At 33.1% G+C, this 24,962-nt stretch overlaps 1 protein-coding gene across 2 annotated transcripts; it reads left to right on the top strand.

The window, feature by feature from the left end:
- Positions 1 to 2,675: 2,675 nt before the first annotated feature.
- LOC144446427 (endoplasmic reticulum-Golgi intermediate compartment protein 1-like) lies at positions 2,676 to 24,464 on the top strand. 2 transcript variants are annotated; one of them, XM_078136186.1, is made up of 10 exons: positions 2,676 to 2,789; positions 13,578 to 13,639; positions 14,709 to 14,781; positions 15,913 to 16,001; positions 16,380 to 16,504; positions 17,550 to 17,657; positions 18,420 to 18,480; positions 19,207 to 19,307; positions 20,070 to 20,192; positions 20,730 to 24,464. In XM_078136186.1, exons 1-10 carry the CDS (start codon positions 2,770 to 2,772, stop codon positions 20,835 to 20,837), a joined length of 870 nt encoding a protein of 289 aa, XP_077992312.1. In that variant the 5' UTR covers positions 2,676 to 2,769; the 3' UTR covers positions 20,838 to 24,464. The 2 variants fall into 2 exon arrangements, with proteins under 2 accessions (XP_077992312.1, XP_077992313.1); XM_078136187.1 differs by lacking the exon at positions 2,676 to 2,789 and adding an exon at positions 6,823 to 6,944.
- Positions 24,465 to 24,962: the final 498 nt, after the last annotated feature.

Consider the following 24,962-nt stretch of genomic DNA (forward strand, 5'->3'; position numbering starts at 1 on the left):
TCAAATAGTTAAAATGTGACTGTTCACGATCATGACTATTTCAATGCCATCGTCACACTTCACTGCTATAGAGCCGATCGATCTGATGATCCGCATGACGTCACAGCAACACCGTCACAAATCTGTCAGTGATTGTTCCAATCGCGAGTACCAATGGATTGAGTCAGAGAACGTCATCAGCACTTACATGTCTTGACCAAAACAACATTAGCAGGCTTTGAGTTTTTGTAAAGAGCATTTAGAATGTGTAATTACTACGTCATGCAGAAAGGTTTGACATTTTCAAAAATCTCGGTAGGAAATGTCAATCTCACGTAGTTAGTCGCATCGTTTTTTGTGTGTGTTTTTTTTTAAAACCAAGAAACTGTCTATGGTTTTTTTGACAAGTATACTACCGTAGTACTTGTCAAGCAACACCTGTAAATCGATGCAAAACTCTTCAACAGAATGTAGTAAATAATTATAGGTTGTCTTATAATAGTCAAAACGTGTTATGCAGTATTCATATCAGTATAAGCTGCATAATGTCATTTCTTTGTTTGCTCAAATCGTCACACATTTTAGGTAAGATCTTTTAAGACATAGTAACTGAGCCTGCCTTAAAAATCGATGACTTGGACACTTTGTTGAAGCAAATTTAGCCGATTAGGCGTTTGTTGGTTTAGTTTTAGGAGGAAAGTCAGCCTAAATTATTCGGTTTACTCGAGTAGACTAATCTTGTTGTATCGTTCTCTATATGTAGGCATCTTTTTATTCTTTTTTTTAAAACCATACTATAAATAATTTAAATATACTTCGGTGATAGAATGTAAGTAAGTTTTACGACCATGTCCCTTGACCACGTGTAAAGAGACGATTTCCGTTGAAAAATCATTCATAGGGATTTTTAGTATTCCACTGCTGCGATACTTCCGTTTCCAACCGTAAACATTACAAAATTAATAACAATTGAACATAGCGCCCTCAACGACAACTTTTGCTTTCTGTTGAAAACTACCAATGACTTTATCCTAGCTTTATATTCTACTATCATGGCTAAAAAAATTCACCTCATTTTTGTCAGAAAACTACCTTTACATAAGTATGGAAGATCGCCCTGAGATGTTTCGACATGGTGAGTTTTATTTATTATGTATATTTCATAAATTGTTCAGGTCATCTCTGACTATGAGGGCGATATTCGACAATCACGTTGAATATCGTGCAAAGCTTGCGAAAGAGGAAATATGCATTATTCATAGGTTCTATTGTATACAGTTATTCATGGTGCCAATCTCATATTGTAATGTTTGTTTGTCATTGTTGTTATTTATTTGATCCCTGAGCGATACGATCTGAACCTGACTAAGCATTTGTTGTCAGGTTTCTGAGTGATTAACAATTAATCCTGAAAAAGTCTGATAGTGGTCTGAGGTACGCTTAAGACAGTCGAAGTGTGAGGAAGGAAGGAAGGAAGGAAGGAGTCATGCCTAAATTTACAGTGTTCATCTTATAATAAACTTTGAAGAAATTGGTCACCAATCTAAGGAAGAAATAAACATAAACATAAACATGTTTTAAAGGCTGCAAATATAGTTTCTCACCAGGCCCACCCTGCCGTATATTCTGACCCTAAAAGAATGAAAGAAAGTACACAAATATTATAATATTGTCTTAGACTAGTTTTACCATTTGGCGTTTTAGTATAATTCTCCGTTTTTTAATGAATGTGTTGTGCTCTATAATATTGTTTTCTGTTTTTTTTTCCTAAATGCTTTAGTTCTAACTTCAGATCACCAAACACTGGTGGTATGAGGTCTAACTAATAATCATTTCACACAATGTACTAAACTATTTGCTTTTTTGGTATTTTATCTATCATATCATGTGCCAACTGATACACCGGATGATAAAAGTAGTTCTGCTGATATTGTAACTATTGAAACGACAATTTTCCGTCTTACTGTTCAAATATGTACACCCTGTCCCGTATTTACCTGAGGTATTGCACCCTTTCGTACAGTCTCTGTCTGTCTGTCTGTCTGTCTGTCTGTCTGTCTGTCTGTCTGTCTGTCTGTCTGTCTGTCTGTCTGTCTGTCTGTCTGTCTGTCTGTCTGTCTGTCTGTCTGTCTGTCTGTCCGTCCGTCCGTCCGTCCGTCCGTCCGTCCGTCCGTCCGTCCGCCCTGGAAGGGGTCATGAACTACTTTGTTCATGATTTGAATCAAATTTAATGACTCCAGGAGCAATCGCTTAATAATTTCTTGTGCTTTCGCCGCGGCAATCTATAGTGAATTATCATGAGGTGCATGGTGTTACGTATTTTAATGTAGTGTATTATACATATCCAGAATGTGGGACGGGGGAGAGGGGGTAACGTATACACATAGAAATCAGGAGAGGGGCACTCCTGAAATTCTTGAGATCTCAAGGGGGGGGGGGGGGGGCTGTGAAGTTTGGTAAATATTTTCTCCTCAGCCCCACCCTCCCTGCCATAAATTCAGCTTGTTCCCTTTTGTCCAGAGGATTTTGGACGATTTTTTTGTGTCATTGTATGTCTAATCTGATGGGTTGTAAGCTTATATGGTCGACATGTGTTTTAAAAAGTCAAAAATTCACCGTAAACACGGAAGTAATGGAAACTTTTGCACCTGAATTGACCAATCAGATTCCACCATGTGGTGAGCATGCGCGGTACACGTATACCGGCTTTGGCTCAAATTCACTTTTTAACCTGGAAGTACACCGTATTTCCACGACTTCTGTTATTCTAGAGAACGATATCGATACAACATGCCATTTGACGTACGGAGGTAGGTGAATTGTATTTGAGTTTGGTGTAATACTTTGCTCTGACAGTGTACAATTGGCATCTACAGCATGTTTAAAACAACACTGGTGGGTGACAGACGAATTAATGCAAGTGTTATGATCCGATACGTCCGAGTTGAAGTCTTACACGTGGTGTTATAGTACTGTTAAATATGGAGTGGTGGTGTTTACATCAATCAGAATGATTTTAATACTTTGGGGACTCACTAATACATAATTGCATATTTTCATTTATTTTTGCTGGTTCGTGTCATGACATTATGTGACATGCGGTGTCCGTGTGTGACCCCGGGCCATGCACAGAATATTTACGGGTTAGAGATACAACACATCGTATCGTATATGTGTACATACTTATGATTAGGGTGTTGAAAATATCGTGAGCATTGGGGATTTGACGATTATAAATCTTCCCTAGATACGAAGTTGCACTTGCAGTATAGTACTCATATCTGTTCACAGAACTGCAGCGTGTATTCGCCACGGTATCGAAGAACAATATGTTACAATGCAAGTTGACAAGGGTTTGAATAGTTGTAAACCATAGACCGTGGGGGTCTTCTAAAGGTTAAAACACACCCAGTCGCGTCGTAGTGGGTATTGTACAATAGATAGACTTTTACGCAAACAAATATTAAAAATCTAAGTAGCCTGTTTGACACTAGAGGAGAAGGTAGTCAGTTATGTTTAACTGACAAAACACATGCTAAAGTTTGTACCAACTCCTAAAATAGTCAACAGAACTGAGCATTTCTCTGCAAAACTTGAAAGCATTGAAACAATCACAGACAAAGTGAAATAATACAATACAAGAGCGAAGTTTTTTATGGTTGAGGTGGCCGGCGCCCTTCATCCCACTTTTGTCACATACTCTGAGGCTATCATGTCAGAATGTAAGTGTCACCTTACTTGTCAGAGTTCAGAGGTCAAATATTTCATCACTTGATCCTTTGCAATAACTAAATATTTGTAAATATGTCTGATCTCACTTGTACTTATTTGAATAAATTGTCTTCACAGCACTCACAGACATCAATGTTTTCTTGTGATTTATAGAGGGACATCAAATACAAATTTAAATACTAACAGTGGATTAACCTAAAGGTCAACATCGGGTTCACTCCAAAAAAATAAAAGTCACATTAGGGATGTGACACACAATCGATGTCACACAAGCTGAATAAATGAACTTTGTTCATTAGACCAAAAATCCCCTCCCAAATGAATGTTCACAAGTTTCACAGTGACACGTTATATGTTATGAGGTAAACCATGATGGAACGTGATCACACCATGGTAGTATGCTATGATCAATGCCTTGTAAAAAGGTAGTAAAGCATTATAATATAAAGCAAAAATTTAATTTCATCAATCAATAATGCAACAAAATATCAAAGGCTTCCAATATTTAAACGACTAACAGCCATATTGGGAATGAGGCAGTGCCCTAAAAAAAGGTAATGACCTCAAGCCTAAGGTGGTGTCAAAGTTAGAACTGGTCGTCCCCCCCCCCCCCCCCTAATTTAAAAAAAAATTTAGGGTCGGCATTGAAAAACAAGATGGGGTCGGGTAACCAGAATCCAACATTTTTTTTTTTGCCTAGGACTCAAGAGATAGAACATATTACCATTAGTATATGTTATTAGACAGCAATATGCTACGGCACATTTTGTTTGAAATAAATCACACAGTTAGATAGACGTGCTGTTACTGAATTCATTTTGACCAAAATCCTTTTTTTGAATGACCATATGTTTTCCACTTTCAAGGTCTTTTTCACCAGTTTGCTAACTGTATATAGCAAGTAACAAAGGAAAGGGAGAGACTACTTGCTAAGTGACACTACTAATATCATAATGTGTATTTATATATGATCATTATCCACTACTGTGTAGCTCTGTTTATAGCACCAAACAAACTCAATCTGATTAAAAATCTGATGGAGGAATATAGCCTTTATTTCCTTCATATATTGTCGTTTGTTTTTATTTTTGTCTTTCAGGAAATGATCGTAGGAAGAGGCGATCACTTCCAGAACATCAAAAAATCAAAACAAACAGTACTACAATATGTGAAGGAAGTAAAATTAGATAACGGGAATCAAAGCTGTATTCCTACAGTAGAATTTTAATTGCAAACAGACCCATAAAAGTATTTTTTTGAAACCCTTATTTTCAATGTGGTCTTCGTAGGGATATTCAAAATGCCGTGGCAACAATGGTAGTCTAGATTATAATTTACAGTTATATCAAGAGAAGAACAAATGTATTAAAATATACACAGAAATAGTCACCATTATTCACGTTAACATATATATTCTCATCCAATTGAGACAAATTATAAAATTTTCATTCATTTTCCTGCTTCACTCAAGCAACCAACCAAGTGAAGTGAACTTGGAGACAAACTTGGAAAACGTAAAACTAGTAATTTATCGCCACCTATAAACATTTCCATTTGTTTTTTTCTTGAAATGGCTAGACATTCCATATTGTCATATCCATCATGGAAGTAGGTGTATGCGCTATGCCACATGCCAGTTATCATAAAAGGTCATAATGCTAACACAAAGGTCAAAGGTTACCACTCTGTGTCATACTCTTTTTATGTGGTGCCACTGTGTATTTCTAGAGGCAAAAACTTGAATCTAAATAAGATACAACAGTCTGTTGTACATACAATGATGCAATTATAACAAGTTTATGTAAATTCCCACTCAGTCAAAATCAATTTTCAAAAAATAACTCTGTACATGTGAGTAGAAATTTTCATTTAGTACTATGAACCCGTGAGTCTGTGAACATTCATTCTCACAAATGTTTCTAGACCAATGGAACAGATTTTGATAAAGTATATGTTCAAGAACGCTGGCTGCTGGTTGACCTACAGTTACTAAATTTGTATATATACACTGCACTACCTTCTGTTGGAATTGTTGATAATCTTAATTTTACAGAATGTATTTCAAAATTAAGCCAGTGTATTCCATTTATAAATTAATTACTATCAACACCCCGAAAGTTGTGTGGCACAGTATCTACTTCAAAAAAGGTGGCAAACGTGTAGTATAAACTCTGTAATAAGGCAAACATGGTGCCGCTGAATACAACGATGGATTATGGGATATCAATGCATAAGAGTTTGAGAACTGGCATAACAGTTGACGAAGTATCATCCAACTTACTTCAAGAGTTTTAGAGAGTAGTGGATGATTCTTCATTAAAACTAATTAATTTAAAATGTGTTTCTAAATTGCCTTTGTGTACCGTTTGTTCATCAATGTAGGTCTTGTTTTCCCAGTAACAGCTGTTAGTAAAGAGAGAACATTTGTTTGGAATTGTATGGAAATGATCACCAGCACACAGGTTATTTGTTCTATAGTGACAAAATATGGAAATTTATTGAAATTTCAATAAGGGTGTACTTTGTTACTAAAGTCAGGGGTGGGTGTGTGGGAAGGTGGGGGCTGTGTGTGGCTTTGCACATTGTGGGTTTTGATGTACGTACAAGCAAGTTTGGTTAGTGCCTGTTTTTTCCCAACATCAGTTTTTATTTTCATTCTTCTCGAAGCCGAGAATCCTGATCTTATCTATGCTGGAAACATGTAGAAATGTAAGAAGACAAATTTATGTAGGGTTATGTGTACTTGGCCCTCACCCTGTATACTTGTCACAGACTGTGTCATGACTGTCTCTAGATCCATACTAGGTTTAGGTGTAGTTGGCCCTCACTCTGTATAATAGTAATGACTCCCAGTATGCTATCATTCCACTGGTTTTAGGTGCATTTGGCCCTCGCTGTGTATATTAATAATGACTGTTCCTGTATGCTAGCACTCCAATGATCAATTCTAGTTTTAGGTGCATTTGGCCCTCACTGTGTATATTAATAATTACTGTCCCTGTATGCTATCATTCCATTGATCAATGCTAAGTTTAGGTGCAGTTGGCCCTCACTCTGTTGACTGTCCCTGTATGCTATCGTTCCATTGATCAATGCCTGAAGAGCTGGCAGTCACATGGTCTGTTTGATGTATGTATAGGTGAAAACCCTTGCATTCAATGAAATCATTACTACGCCCTGTATGACATCACTATTTAACACACTGTTACTGGTTGTACAGGAAGCATGCAGAGGTGAGGCAATCTTGTACCTTATCCAATATTTTGCCATGACAACAGGGATGTTGATCCTTCTGATGTTGAGCCCTCTTGTAATTTCTGAGTCCTCGTGATAAAGTGATTATTGTATTTAGTTTTTTTGTCAATTTAGTTGTTGTCAAACGGTACTATAGCAGTCATACACATTTACATCATTTGTACTGGTATATCAAAGACCTTTTGTAGAGGGACTGTGTATTAGTCAGACAAAGGTAGTTATCTGATCCGATGATAATCGTCTAGGAAGAGTACAATATCAATTCAAATACTGTCAAATAATTTTATTAATATTTCAATAGTTGTGGTTTCATCTAAAAATCCTGGGTTTTTTTTTAGTTCATCGGTGATTTTCGATCATCATGATGAAATACACAAATTAAAAGTCTAGATTTAGCTAATTTGACACTATACTTACCTCGAAGTTATGATTTCAAAGATTTATTGCCATACTGGTTTGTGATGAAATAAGTCAAAATAAGGCCAATAATTTTTTTAATTTTTTTTTTACAATTAGTGAAGTAATAATTTTATATGTGAAATTCAGTGTTATATTGTGCCACTATGAAATTCTGTCAGTGGAGTAGTGATAAATCATGTGAAAACCAAAGTGAATTTTGTAAATTATGAAATTAATCTAAAAAATTCTGAAATATTGGTAGCCATATGTTTTCAGTTGTTTGGATTATTGGTAGCAGTGTACAGTGTACAGTGTACAGTATACAGTATGGTGTATTCAAAAGATATGCTTAATGTTTTGTATTTTGTACGTGTATGTAAGGTACACAAAATATATGGGGTGGTAGGATACAGAATGAAAAAACATGCTTAAGTTTATCACGAGCTATTCAAACTCGAGAGTATTTTGAAATTCTCTAAAGAACTTAGACATTGTTTGAAAAAAAAGGCTTTTGTATTTGTGTGGAAGGGAAAGGAAGGGAAAGGAAGGGATGGGAAAGGAATGGAAAGGAAGGGAAAGGAAGGAGAGAAAAGACATGATTGTTTTGATATTTGTGTACACAAATTTAGAGAAAATTATTGGTGTTGAGAATTTGTTGAAATAATTCGTCCCAGAAAGTTAGAAAATGTTTGTTTGTTATATTGAGACAGGTCACCTACTACATAAAAGGAATGAATAGTCGAGAAGAGTAATGTGGCAGTTTTCAGTTTTATGTTTGCATTGTGTGTAATCAATATTCAAATTAGTTTGCCACCGTGGCAACTCATTGAAAAGAGAAAACATTGCCAGTAATTAAAATAATTCATACTATTACCATGGAAACTATACTTTTAAAAAAAGTAAAATTTGTTAGCCTGTTGTAGTCTTTTAAAAAAATGAATTTGAATGGTTTGCCTACTTAAGTATAGAATCAACCTACCAGCTAAATGTACAATGTTCGGAAATAATTCAGAAATAAATTGACCAGCTTTCCTTTCTTTCTCAACCGAGGTCATTTATTTTTAAGTGAATGGCCAATACCGTTAACTTTGTACAGCTTGGTATTGTACTGTGAAGATCAAATTTTTATTGGGTTTAAAATTTCATTGATCAGATATAGCTCATCAAAGTTTATGAATTTTTATTATACCTTTGTTAATAAGAAGACTTCAGTGTTATTACATGTTGTCATCCATCAAATACTCAATTTGATATTTGAAAAGTAAAAAAAATATTCCTCAAACAATATCACATGATAAACTACATATTACAATTACTGCAGGTCAGTAATTGTCCATATATATATATATATATATATATATATATATATATATATATATATATATATATATATATATATATATATATATATATATATATATATATATATATATATATATATATATATATATATATATATATATATATATATATATATATATATATATATATATATATATATATATATATATATATATATATATATATATATATATATATATATATATATATATATATATATATATATATATATATATATATATATATATATATATATATATATATATATATATATATATATATATATATATATATATATATATATATATATATATATATATATATATATATATATATATATATATATATATATATATATATATATATATATATATATATATATATATATATATATATATATATATATATATATATATATATATATATATATATATATATATATATATATATATATATATATATATATATATATATATATATATATATATATATATATATATATATATATATATATATATATATATATATATATATATATATATATATATATATATATATATATATATATATATATATATATATATATATATATATATATATATATATATATATATATATATATATATATATATATATATATATATATATATATATATATATATATATATATATATATATATATATATATATATATATATATATATATATATATATATATATATATATATATATATATATATATATATATATATATATATATATATATATATATATATATATATATATATATAGGAAGTCAGTGGTAAGATTTGTCCGTAGTACAGTGCTCGATACGTCTGCACGCAGAGCGGAGTATATGTTGGTACATCAACATCTCCTGACGAGTGATTTACTCACGAAACAGGCTTGTAGAGACGAAAAACCCGACTTGATTTTCTTCTACCCTCAACATATATATATATATATATATATATATATATATATATATATATATATATATATATATATATATATATATATATATATATATATATATATATATATATATATATATATATATATATAAACTACATATTACAATAATTAATTGTAATTGTATATATATATATATATATATATATATATATATATATATATATATATATATATATATATATATATATATATATATATATATATATATATATATATATATATATATATATATATATATATATATATATATATATATATATATATATATATATATACTTTCCAAATTTCTATGGACCAATAAAGATTAGTATTGTGAGCCAATCTTATGCTATGTTTAAAATAAAGCATTGAATTTAGTATTATTTAAAGTACAAAGCATCTTGATATACTTTCCAAATTTCTATGGACCAATAAAGATTATTATTACTATGAGCCAATCTTATGCTATTTTAAAATAAAGCATTGAATTTAGTATTATTAAAGTACAAAGCATCTTGTACATGTATGCATAAAGTCATATTATCCCGCACATGATATCGTTCCCCCATTGTTTCAGTATATTGGTACTAACACCAAATTATCACATAAATACGTGCAAATCTTGACCTGTGTGACGTCAAGTAGGAGAGATCAAAAACCCTAGTCACCCCTGTACTACCGAACATTTTTGTTTCAACTGTTCAGAATGACTTGTTCGTGTCATTGTACGATCACAGTTATCATAATAATGATGTACTTAAACTACTTCATCAATGCACGCAGTATGTTAGATACATCCCTGAGTGGTGTGAGTCTGACACACACATGTATTTTATGTGGATTTAAATTTTAATAATTTTATTGTCAAAATGTCGATGAGCATAATCTATGACAATTTGTGTCACTGTGTGTCCCGTCATGCAGTGTAAATGTCTGGGGACTACAAATCCTCACCTGTGGCTTGGATTTGTATAAGTCTGTAGAATCATACTTGGAGCATTATAACGTAAAACTAACATTGATTTCGTGGGATTATATATAAGTATACAAGAATGCAGAACCACTGGTCTGACTAGAAAGGCGTATTACGAACCTTCCCGCTACATCTTACCAGATGCTTACAGAATGTACTTTCCTAGATAATGCACTTCCATAACCTTTGACCTGAAAACCAAGCATTTTTATCAGTTTTCTTATTGACAACTTTGTTTCTTAAGAATAAACCAGATGAAGTGAGAATTTAATGATACTTTATATTACATTTTTGGTCTGCATGATAGGTGTTTTCTGAAAATGCACAATTCACCCTGTAAGTGATGTCAATGAAAATACAGCAGGAAATTACGATTTAAAAAAAAACGAAATAAAAAAAGAAAGAAATACATGTGCCAAAAGAGTAGTTTTCTATCCCTTTGTCATTTTCAGGGAGGTTGTTCTGTAACTTGAAGAATGTGTATATAAATGTTAGTCAAATTTGGGGTCATAGGTCAATATGGGGGGGGGGGGTGGGTGAAAACAAATTCATTTATTGTAAGAACACCACTAAATATGCATGTGCCAGATGTAACAGGGGTGGTTTTTAAATGGCTGTGAGTGTGACTGAATAGCTGTTTCCAAAATTCTATTGTATTATGTTATAAAATAACAATAGGCAATTCTTAAATTATATTTTAATTTTAATTTTTAAAGGTTATAATTAATAAAATAGTGGCAGCTTATGGCTGTATACACATGTACTACAAAAAATGAAACACAAAAAAAATGTATGTGGTATTATTTTAACATACGGGTATTGAATTTTAGCTTAAATTCCATTCTCATGGAAGCAAGGCATTTGGTCATTTTTCCACTCATGAAATTAAAGCAAATGTCACATGTTATATAAAATGCAGAATTTATCATGTATGCTAGCTAGCATGTATGCACTTGTGTAAAACAAAAATACCATGAAGTGGAATTATAGATGAAACATAGGTAGGGACAGTACAGTTGTAGATTCTACCTGTAGGCTATAGCTATACACTTTGTGTGGCATGTATAGAAACACAGGTAGGGAGTTTTATAGTAAATTTCTAACTGTATTCCACATCTATAGAAATACAGGTATGGAGTTTTAGATAAAATTCTATCTAACTGTATTCCATGTGTATAGAATTTAGAAACACAGGTTGGGAGATTTCTAGTAAAATTCTATCTGTATTCCACGTCTATAGAAACACAGGTTGGGAGATTTCTAGCAAAATTCTATCTGTATTCCACATCTATAGAAACACAGGTTGGGAGATTTATAGCAAAATTCTATCTGTATTCCACATCTATAGAAACACAGGTTGGGAGATTTCTAGTAAAATTCTATCTGCAGGCCACGTGTAGTAAACTTCGTTGAATACATATACAGGTTATAGCAGTATTACTGTAATTGGAATATGAAGACAAATTGAAACACATTTAGGGTGCCAGAAAGAGTTTACTGTCTTCCAATAAAAATACAGCAATTTAACTAATAGTTTGTGGCAATAAAGACTGGTTTAAAGAGAGAGAAATCATAAAATATACTGGCTGGCTATTACTGTTCACTGTTAGTGTTAATCTGTAGACCTCATATGGAAACATTTTGTAGAAGGTCAAATATGTATTTTTGTCATACAGATCCTAATCAGTTAAATTTTAAGTGGATTTATCTAAATTTATAACTACAAACTGATTAATGTGATATCCTACATTCTCAGTGAATATCACAAATAACTGTAAATGAAAAAAATGGAGAAAAATTTTTTTTTTATAATAAATTATAAAATTATAAAAAAAGATAGTGATATATTTGAATAAATTACTCAGAATTGAAGGGTCAGTCAAGAAAGTATGTGTATTAAAATCTGGCAACGTTAAGTGTTATCTGAGAAAATATCATTTCGTATGATTAAAAGTGGTGTTGTGCAAAGGTCTGTTGTAATAAGATATTCATCTATGTATGCATATATGTATTTGTGATGTTTCCATGTGCTCCTCTTTTACATATGGCAACACAATGGTACATATTTTTGTGTGCTGTTAATGTACTGGTATAAGTTAACTGTTTTTGTCTATAATTTTGTTAATTTTCATTGCCTAGAAATAGATTTTTACAAAGGAAAAAAAATGGAAAATTAGTTAGGGATTTACATACTAACAAATCAAAACTGTAAATATAAATATGAGAAGATACTAATTTATGCTAATGATTTCAGGTCAAAGGTCATGCATATGATGATGCTAGTTGTCACGGACTGAGTGTGCCCTCTAATGATAGCCAAATTTTGTTGTTGTGAGTCAAAATGAGAAAAACTTGGATTTCTTGTGATTCATCACATAGTAAGAGATAGGGGAACACCAGATTTTGGTGCGTCACTAGAAATTGTGTGCGTCAGTGGCACATCAAATTAGCTTCGAGGGCGAGATTACACTTGTTGTGGTGAAGGTAGGGATTTAAATCGTTGTAAGACTTCATTACCAATACTGTAAAAAAACTAATGTATCTCAGCTCTATGACTTGTGCATTTTAAACAAGTGACTGAATAACTCTGACATTGTAGAACGACATGAGCTTCTCACCTTTCCTGTAAAAAATTTCAGTAAAATAAGCTATACCTGGTGTATTCTGTGTATTTGTGATTTGAAATCAAGAAGATGTTGTTCTCTATTATAAAACTGCCATCAGCAAATGACTTGAAGAGATCATAATATGGTGATTTTCTTGGTTTACTACAGTGCACATATTGTAGGTATGAATGAAATCCCAGAAGAGGTTTAAGATTAGAATGTCATGATTTTTGCAACTTTTATGTTGCTTTCTAGTTTTCCAGCTACATTAAATTTTGGTGATAAAACAGTGTTTGATTCTCTTGATTTACAAGATCTGTTGATTTTCTGTGTTTCAGATTTGATGTATATCGGAAGATACCAAAGGACCTAACCCAGCCAACTTTGGCTGGTGCTATGGGTGAGTACTTATCAATGATTTCTGTTTTCTGTTTATATCCACTTCAGTGTGTCCTCTTAAGACAATTTGACGTACCACTGACTCACGCAATTTCTAGTGACGCACCAAAATTTGGTGTTCCCCTATCTCTTACTATGTGGTGACTAGTGTGCCCTCTAAGCCAATTTGATGTGCCACTGACACACACAATTTCTAGTGACGCACTAAAATTTGGTGTTCCCCTATCTCTTACTATGTGGCGACTCACAAGAAATCCCAGTTTTTCTCATTTTGACTCACAACAAAATGTGGCTATCATTAGAGGGCACACTGATCAACTCCTTACAATTCTTGGTATCTGTAATAGCCTTTCACCTCAAGATACAGGAAACAAGAACTTGGAGATCAACTTTAACAATATTCCCATGCATACCTATCAATGCATATGGAACAGAAATTATAGTGTCAGCCAAAACATTTTCATGGAGATGTACCTTGGTGGTAAAATATTATAGCTAGAATTGTCAGATTATGAGTAGACAATGTAAAATATAAAAGATATATAAAAAAAAATGTAAAATGTAGTCGTGAAATTCATATTTTTGACATTTGAAATTTGTTCTCTGTGACATTTTTGTTGTGACATGAAATAACAAAAAAACCTGTTTCCAACTGACCCAAGACAATTTTTCAAAAGCAATAACTTCTGTAGCAACATTACATGTACTTCAAGACTGGTAAAGTATTATTTACTGATATCAGTATCATGTGAAAATGATTCAGCATGTGATTGGTCAGAAGCACCTGTCAATCAAAAAATGTAAATTTGTTGCTCCTCCCAATCAGAGTTTAAGGATGTAATAAAAGGGTATTGTAAGGAAGTGTTATCATAGCTTGTTATGTTGTTGTTTATTTTTGCATAGTTAATTGCATTGTAGTCCTATTTTTAAAATGCTGTAAAGATGGATTTCCTGATTCAGAACAATTTATCATTTTGATTACAAAATATGTTTTATGTATTTTTACAATAGTGTTGCTAACTATAAATGAAAATTTATGATATTTATTTCATGTGATTTTTTTTTTCCAGTGTCCATCTGCAGTGTGCTGTTTATAGTGTTTCTATTATTGTCAGAGTTTACATCATTCATAGCACCAGACGTGTAAGTATACAAAATACTAGGTTTATCTTTTAAAATGATTACTGAACCATAGCTCTGGGAGTTTTCCTGTTTTGAAGTGTAATAATAATTTATATTTTACTGATCCAAATCAAACTTGGAATTGAGAGACTGTCGCCAATTTTGCAGCTCCTTGGTACGACTGCCCAAAGTTTAAAACGGGAGGTAAATCTGAGTAACAGGGGAAATCCTGTGTTGTTCACTAGAGTAGCGTCAAAGTAAGGGCATGTTCAGGATAAAACACATTTGGGAACTGTTAGCTAGACTGTCTATGGTACTGGATCTACAACTGCACTAGCTCTCATCTGCTATAAGAGTTAGGCTGACATAGTTGCAAATGAGTGCCATAGACAGTTTAGTAATGAATTGCAAACTTTGTTTTATCTGGAACTCACCTCGAGTATTACAACTGCTGATATCAGACCATGAACCTGCTACAAACAGAGAAAATAAACCACTGAATTGGATTTATAACACTTGGCACATCATGTTGGAAGTACAGAGACTTGTATTACATTCCATCATTGGATGACAACAGTTTTATTGCCATTTTCAGTACATAGTATTTCAGGTTCACAAACGCATTTTCAGTTCCCATGGCATTTCAAAAGAGGCCATAAAACTGTTCTTATCAAACCATGAAATGTAACACAAATCTCTGCTGTTCCAACATGCTGAGCAAAGTGTTATTAATCCAATTCATTTGTTTACTTTCCCTGTCTGTAACAGGTTCCATTTGTTCACGGTCTGATGTCATGTACTCCCATCTTGTATACAGATATAGTTGATCAAATCCTGCTGACACTGGGCAGGTTTGAACCCAGATTGCAGTAGTACGAGGTGCACCACTCATTGAATATACTGACAGTAAAATAGGATTGAACTGTCCACACATCACAGTAAAAGTTGTTTTGTGCACTATGTTTGCTATGTAGTGCTTGACAGAACTTAACTTTTGAATAACTGAAATGGTACAGTATACTTGGACACCAAAATGATAACCACAAGTGAAGTAGTAGGTAGAAATCTTGTAAGATATGAAATGAGACATTATTTATTTGATATAATATACGTTATTATGTTTGAAATATTTGTTTACTGTGTATCTTGCAGGAGAAGTGAGCTGTATGTTGACAATCCAGGAGAAATTGAAAAATTACGAGTTAGAGTGAATATATCATTACCAAAGTTGAAATGTGAATGTAAGTATTCTTGGCAGTATGATAGATACTGACTGACATGTATGAATGGAGAATGTACTGCTTACATACTGCATGGTTGACTTACAAAGGTTGTTATGATTTTTAAATAGTTTAGGCAATGAATGAATGAATGAATGAATGAATGAATGAATGAATGAATGAATGAATAAATCAATGAATCAATCGATCAATCAATCAATCAATCAATCAATCAATCAATCAATCAATCAATCAATCAATCAATCAATCCACCAGCCAATCAGTCAATCAATTACCAATAGCAGTGTGCATCTGTGACACATACATTACGTACTATTTTACAGTTACCAATAGTTGTACACCTGTAACACACACATTACATACTTTTTTTTATTACAGTTATTGGTTTAGATATACAGGATGATATGGGTAGACATGAAGTTGGTTTTCTTGAAAATACACAAAAAATACCCCTGAACAATAATGCTGGGTGCCGATTTGAAGCAGAGTTTAAAATTAATAAAGTGAGTATATATCATTATATGGTCTGTAATTATTACAGAGGTTTGATTAGTGATAAAGTTTGAACTTGGTAACTCTGGATAAAATGTAATACTTGTTCATAAGATTTCAAATTCAACTGAGTCCCTGATCACATGATCTTCTGATTTCTTTAGAAGATTGTTGCTGTCCTGGCCCCCTCATGCTACTGTCGAGTATCTGGCCCCCTCACTCTACTGTAGAGTATTGGTCCATATCAGTGAAAGGTTGTAGCGACCTCCATTCCTGTTTAGGGTTGGGTTATTCATACATATTAGCATGGCCTCCTTCACCTACTCGACTCAAACTACCTTGGCTTGACCTCCAGAATTTCATCATTTTCAAAGTCAGTATTGTGACACGGTACAGCTACATTGACACTTCACATGACCCAGTGCTTTGGGACTCAGTACAGCTACGTTTATGTGCCAAGACACTTCAGATGACCCAGTGCTTTGGGACTCAGTACAGCTACGTTTATGTGCCAAGACACTTCAGATGACCCAGTGCTTTGGGACTCAGTACAGCTACGTTTATGTGCCAAGACACTTCAGATGACCCAGTGCTTTGGGACTCAGTACAGCTACGTTTATGTGCCAAGACACTTCAGATGACCCAGTGCTTTGGGACTCAGTACAGCTACGTTTATGTGCCAAGACACTTCACATGACCCAGTGCTTTGGGTGGTGATGTTCTGTAAAACAAGCCTTCCGGCTCCAGGACAGCTTTTGAATAACAAGTGATATTTGAAATAGACATGCTGTCTCTTGAAGCAACCAGGATTTTATGGGTTGAGCCATGATTCTATTCTATAGAACAAGACAGCATGGATTTCAGGTGATAGTTGATTGAGAAATAAATGATAATGCATAGTTAGGAACAATTATTGTAACACCACTGAATGAATATTAGAGTTTAATTCTTTCAAGACTATCTCTTCTGTCTGTATAATTCTGTCCAATACATCTTTCCTAAAGCTTTAAAGTGGCCATATGGGTGACAAATAGATATTTTTTTTTGTCTTGACAGGTTCCAGGTAATTTCCATATTTCAACACATGCCGCAGGGAACAGACAACCCCAAGTTCCAGATTTTGCTCATAATATACATCATCTCATCTTTGGTGATGACATCCAAGTAAGTTGTCTGAAATGTCAAACCTGACTCCAAAAGTATGTATGATAGAGGATTATTTGGAATTCCCATCATGGTTAGGCCAAATAAAAAAATTGTTTGGTTCCGGTTACCCGACCCCACCTAGTTTTTCATGCCGATCCTAAACTTTTTTTTTACATATGAAAAAAATGAAAAATAAAATTGCAAAAATTGTGAAGTCTCGCAAAAAAATAGTGGATACAGAAATTGACATCAACTTGAAAAGACAATATAAAACCATTCTTCTAATCTGTAATGGCTGTACATCTGATGAGAAGAAACCAATAACACAGAGACCATATGGAAAACTACACACTTACATTTGAAAAAAAAATATGTAAAAATGAATAAAATAAAAAATCTACCTACCCCACCTGTTCTGAAATTGACTGTAATCAGAATCACACAATTTTTTTTGTTAGGCCTTTATAGACATAAATTCATCTTGTCACTTCGAGCGTATGCACACTTCTAGAACTTTCTTAGTGTAGTAACTGCATGTACTGCGTGTTTCATGTTAGTGTTTACTGCCTCTGTTTGATAGTATACAACCATGCTAACCTAAGACATTGAAACTATGATCTCTAAATCCAGCTTCTTCACAGTCTGCAACAAGGAGTAGATCTCCCACAGTACTTTTAAGTATTATTGTTGTGTGAGCTGTTTATTTGTAATGATATATCACATACTTAATGTTTACTTGATGTTTATTTGATGTTTACTTTGATGTTTATTTGTCAACAGCATTTGAATGTTAATGCTGCATTTAATTCTCTTGGAGGTAGAAACAAAACAAGTGGAAAACGTAAGTTATCATCTTTGTAATACTTTCCTTATTTCTTAAAGGTGCACTAGCTGTAACTAGGAATGATTTTTTTCAATCAGAGAACCAACATTATATTTACTGAAAATTGTTAAAATTCCAAAAATTAGAAATGGTATTGTCATTTCGAAGTAGTATAGTAAGAAGTTGAAATCGTGTTTCAATGGGGGCGCTGATTTTTAGGTACTGACCCAAAAATCAATTTGATTTGATATATTGCACCATACTATGTACTACTACACAAATGTATTTACCAGCGATTGAATCGATACTGTGCAAGGTGTACGATATTACGATTATGTCATTATTTTGAACAAAACAGTTTCAAAAAATTGTTCCAGTTGCAGTTAGTGCAGCTTTTATCTTAGAGTATTTAGTAAAAAATCTTTTTATACAATTTTGTAATTCTAGTTACATTGTAAACTTCGGAATCCTTCTAACAAACACAACTGACATGAAAATGATAAGTGTTCAGTAAAGTGGAGCACAAATTCTGTTGGAAATTTAAATTGGGGATGGATGGATGTTTAATATATATTGCAAGAATGAATGTTCATTGACTCTGGGTTCTTAACCCACTGTAGTACACCCCCGATGAGGCTGAGGAGATGTTGGCAAAATTTTGGAGTAGCTTTTCAAAGAGAAATTTTTTGACTCAGTGAGTAGAAATTTTCACTAATGAATAATGAATATTGTTTTTAATTTTAGCCGAAACATCACATGATTACTATATGAAAATAGTACCAACTGTTTATGAAGATGTATGGGGTGCTACCAATGTGTCATATCAATATACATATGCTTACAAGGTAAGGTCATTTATTCATTTTATCAAACTATTGCCATCAAACCATCAATGATGGTTTTGTAGATATCCCAAATGTGTGATATATCTTATTTTACACTTCTTGCCTGGCTATGAGGGTACTAGTAAACATCTATTATCATTAGGGCTGTTATGTCTTGGGAAATAGTTTCTACGTAACAGCATGAAGGGTATTAAATATGACATCTGCTAGTGCCCAAATGAACATGCAATAAGTGTTTTATAACACATCATAGTCTCAGGCACATATTTTATCCATAGTCAAACAAATCATTGAAAAGACTTCTGTGTTACCTGACTATTGCCCTAGGGAAAAACAGAACATGACGAGTGCCTTGCTGTATGCAAATTGAAGTCACCATGGGTCACTAGTTCACAACTTAAGCCAATCACAGAAGGTTTTATGAAAATGATGTATGATAACATAAAATAGTTTGTCTGAATTTCATTGTTTGTGCAAGGTACAATTTTATTATTAAGTGGTCAGTAATGAATGATAATATTTGTTCTCTGCGTCAAATGAAAAAAACTGGTTTTCTTGTGATTCACCAGAGATGTAGAGGAACACCAAATTTTGGTGCTTCATGAGAAATTTGTCAGTGGAATGTCAAATTGTTTAGAGAGACATAGATGAGCCAACTTTTCATAATCTATTTAGTGCTTCATGTTTTACATATATCCTTCTGAAATATGAAATGAAATCACATGATATTATTTTCAACATCCCACAATTTATGCATTTCAGGATTATGTTGCCTTTGGACATGGACACCGAGTCTTGCCGGCAATTTGGTTCCGATATGACATCAGTCCAATAACAGTAAAATATCACGAAACAAGGGCTCCATTTTATACTTTTATAACAACGGTAAGTAGTAGGAATTTTGTTCTGACATCAGATCTTTAAAACACCAAGATCTATCTTACAATGTTAACAGTGTTGTGTGGTGTTTCAGTGATGAGATATAACATATTTTTACACATAAAAGTAGACACAAAACTAAAAGGAATGTTTCTGATCAGTGTGTGCATCACTTAAATACCCTGGAGTCATTTTTTTTTCATGTTTGTCCAGCCCATGCAGTCTGCAGATCTGGGAAAACACAAAAATAACCCTCCCTACTTCAGTGAAGACAACTGCAGAGCCAATCATGAACAAGCAAATGACATCTGCCCCACATTATACACACTTTCTCTAAAGTACTAAATAAAAAGAACAGTAACTGCCATAAATAATAGACTGAGTGACAGGTTTGTTGAGGATTAAAAAAAAAAAAAGTGCATCGTAGCACCACTTTAGACAAAATGTCCTGACCACAAACAAGTCTTTTTTTTTGCCTAATATATTGATCAGAAACCTTGCATCATTGTATATCATATCCCATCTCTTTCCTCTCTTCAACAGATATGTGCCATCGTTGGAGGAACTTTCACAGTAGCTGGTATTATTGATTCCATGATTTATTCTGCTGGAGAAATTTTCAAAAAAGCAGAATTAGGCAAACTGAGTTAATAACATTTCTTAACAAAATTGTCTCTGAATTTTATTTTAAGCAAATTAAAAGAGGGATCACTTTTATTTATTAAGATTATTTTTTATCTAGACTGTATACCAATATCTACTTCACTTCTACATACTTTGCTTAACACTGATTGGTTGTTTATATATTTGGTTGTGTTAAAGGGGCACAAGCTGAGTTTATACATAATTGAGTGTAGTCTTTGACGAATATTTAAAAGGTATTCGCAATATTCTACTTACTGAAGCACACTTAACCATCACTTGCAATTGACAGAACTCAAACCTGGTATTAAAATATAACCCATAAACTGATCTGATGACGTAATTTGTCATACATATAAAAAAACACTCAGGAAATCCCAGCTTTACAACCAACTGTTCTAACAATGCCAAAAGACAATCGTAATGTTATAGAAGACATGCATTGATATTAACATTATACTGGAATGTGGTTTTATGTATGTATTTTCACCTGAGTAAAAAAGCTTACAAACTCAGCTTGTACCCTTTTAACTGCTATTAGCTGCGGTGGTTGTGTTAGCTGCTATACTTTAGCTCAAATCACTACTGTACACTATTTAGCTACCACATAAAGATCATCTTTACAAGCCCTAAAATATAGTTTACAGGCTGTAAGATACAATGTCGGGTTATTCTGTCTTCTATGGCTCACTATCTCTTTATTTGATACGAATTTGAGAAATGTACGCCAGTAGATAAGGGCACCCAGACATGGTGTATCTTACAGACTTTTTTGTAAAAATTAAGAAAAATTTCTTTTGACACAAAATATCATATTGCTGCAATTAAAGAATGGGGGACCTTGTCCATCCCTGACCCAAATCTGCAGAGTCTCAGACCACTTGTTTTTGGAGGTCTGAGGTAGAGTGTATGAATACTGAAAAGCATACTTTAATGATTGTACAAACTCCACGTGTGTCTACCTTTCAATCTACTTTTAATACCTTTATATTTTCTGGTGGGGAAATTAATTTGAAATCTGTGTTTTACTAGTGTTTAGACACAAGTTTGTGTTAATACATATCAAAATGCACATAAATTAGGACACATTTAGACTGTGTGATACATTGTGTAGTGCTGCCCTTGTCATCTCTTTAGTGAGATGTGTAGGCCGATGGATGAGGGCGTCCAACATGGGGTATCTCAGAGATTACAACCAATTTTAACTTCAGTCATTCCAACACTAGATTCTTGGTGATTTAGATGCTTTTCCCCAAATAATTTCCATTGTTCAGCCAAGGAAAATACAAGTGACCTAAGGAGCCTTGTCACTACTTGTCTAGTGACTCGTAGTGACAACCCTTAAGTCATGAGGATTTTCTGGCTGAATGAAGACAGAATAACATGATTATACCGGCGCCAGTAATATCAAAGAAAAATTGAGGAAATAATGTCAGTTTTGAACGTTTGATTCATATTTTTCGAACACAGCAGAACCAGTGATGTAGACACACGTTGTCCTGACATACACACGTGTTGTCGTGCCGTAGAATGACCAGAGTATATATTCCATATTTTTAGCTTGTACATGGTATAATACTGAATATAGCTGCAATCTCATGTAATCTAGAAATGTACAACTGAAGGAACAAGTTTTGTATTAACAGTTTTAGTATTTTCAGAACATATTTGCGCCAAGTGTTGTATTTTAGTTGTGAAAATTTCAACAATTTAATTTAATTTTAAAGTTAATAGCAGAGAATACTTATATTCGAAGTAGGCTATAAAAGGGTGCTCATAAAAAATAGTATTAATTTTTTGTGAAATAATGGTCCATCATTATCAGCTACTGGCCTGAATGAAATCGTGTAAAAATAATCAAATTGTGTCATTTTTGAGGGTGAAAAAGTTACGTCATTGAATGAAGTAGCTGTCTAAATGACAGGTAGGAGTTTTGGTTGGTAGAATTGAGTTAGTATAAAAATATTCACACTACATCGTTTTGTGCTTTATCACATCCAAGTTCTTCCAGAGAAAATTACAACCATGGGTCAGAGGTCAACTACCATGACAACACTGTGCAGTGTTACTTAGTCAGAGCAAGATTATAGACAGCCTTTGAATAAGACTACAAACACAGTTGTTAAAACTGCTTGTGTTTTTCTAAAAGTTGATTTACCTCATTTCAGTTGTTTTACGATAGAACTTAGAGCAAGGTTCATACATTTCTAGAAAGTCATACAATTCCAATTTGATGTTTCATTTCCTAGAAAAATTTGCATGGATTATCAAATGTATGACATGAGGTGCCATAAAATGGTGAAGTTCCTGTTGCCTAGTAGTTAGTAAACTTTCTATCACAACAAGCCAAGTGGCAGGTAAAAATTCTCATGCCTTGTTAGGAAACATTCTATTAGGCCAAAAAAAGAAGGAGATTGTTTTTGGTCTTTGTGCGCATCACTTAAATACCCTCACGTCGGCCTTTTTTTTTCAAGTTTGTCCAACCCATACAGTCTGCAGATCTGTGGAGAAACAAAAAAATAACCCTCCCACTTCAGCGAAGACAACTGCAGAGATATTAATGAACAAACAAATGACATCTGCCCCACATACACACTTGCTCTAAAGTACTAAATAAAAAGAACAGTAACTGTCATAAATAGTAGATTGAGTGACAGGTTTGTTGAGAATAAAAATTCTGCTGTAGGACTGAGAGGAATAAAAAAAACCAACAAGAAACCCAATAACTCCTGGATGTTTAAAGAATGGGGAGAGTGTCCTACCTCCGTGTTTTAAATTATAACTCTTGTTGTTTTCATTACCCATACATGTACATTCCTTATTCACTGCCTTGATGCATACTCTGCGAATAAACTTTGACACTATGGCTAGAATGACACAGCTAAGTCCACATCAATGTTTATAAGAATCTGATCGGTACATGCAGACACACATGAGGTATTTGATGATATACAGTACAATTCATGTATTTTTCGATCTATTTTCTAGTTATCTTATGAGGTACTACATTTTTTTTACACTTCTACACTTAATTTTAATGTTACCTTTTTAACCAAAATGTCCACCAATACATACCTCAGCTTGCACTGCTGCTGACGTCTATTGATGCGGACTCAACAACAACAGGGTATCAAAGTGGCCATCATATATTTCTTCTGATTCATCAATGATTGTATAGTAATCACTGTCTATGAATGGTCAGATGTACACAGAAAGTATTTTTGAAAATTAAGCATGAAAAGATAGTCTTGTAGATATTGTAATTTTATGAAATGTAACTATTTCTCTTTTCTGTACTACTCATCATTTATGTTGCCATAGTTACCAGCATTCTTAAAATTTAAAATAAGGATTCTATTTATACTATTTCTTTAAAAAGATAAGTCAACTATGACATGCAGGTTTTTAGTTATTTCTACAGCTTTCTGTGTGCTACCCTGCTAGGCAAGTAATATGTGTACTACACACAGTGTACTGTATCTGTGCTACATTACTTGACAATTATCGGAATATTACCTGATGCTTTCTGTAGGGTTACTTTTTGCAAAATGGAAAAAAAAATCTTTCATTCATTGTTAACTGAAAAAAAGTAAATAATGTATCTTGATTTGCAGAATAAAAAATATATAAACCTGACAGTGTGTACTTCAAGTGTTTATTTTTTTTTGAACTTTTAAAGTTTAGAATTAGAATTTGCCAGAGATACATTCATATATGTATGTCTTGCTGTTATTACAGTCTTTTTCCCCAAAGGAAGTCAAAGCTATGAAATGAACTATCAAGATCAGTGAGCCTGATCACAAGATTTCATGTTGAGATAGACACCAAAAAGATAACACACAAACATCACTTACACTGTGTGGACAGTAACGGCATGCATACTACTACACAAGGTATAATTTGTGGAAGTTCAAACAAAATCCATGGTCAGCAGCCAGTGAAAGTTGGTAGAATCTGTTAAAGTTTAAACACACTCACATACAGAGTCCCTATGTATGGCCCTAAAATCGAAAGAAAAAATATACAGGATAACTGTTATCAGTATATTAACTGCATTTTTAAGTACACGTGTAATATGGGAATAGAGTATATCCTTCTACCAAATTTCACTGGCTGCTGACCATGGATTTTGCA

Source organism: Glandiceps talaboti, chromosome 15 (genome assembly GCF_964340395.1).
Source record: "Glandiceps talaboti chromosome 15, keGlaTala1.1, whole genome shotgun sequence".
NCBI lineage: Eukaryota > Metazoa > Hemichordata > Enteropneusta > Spengelidae > Glandiceps > Glandiceps talaboti.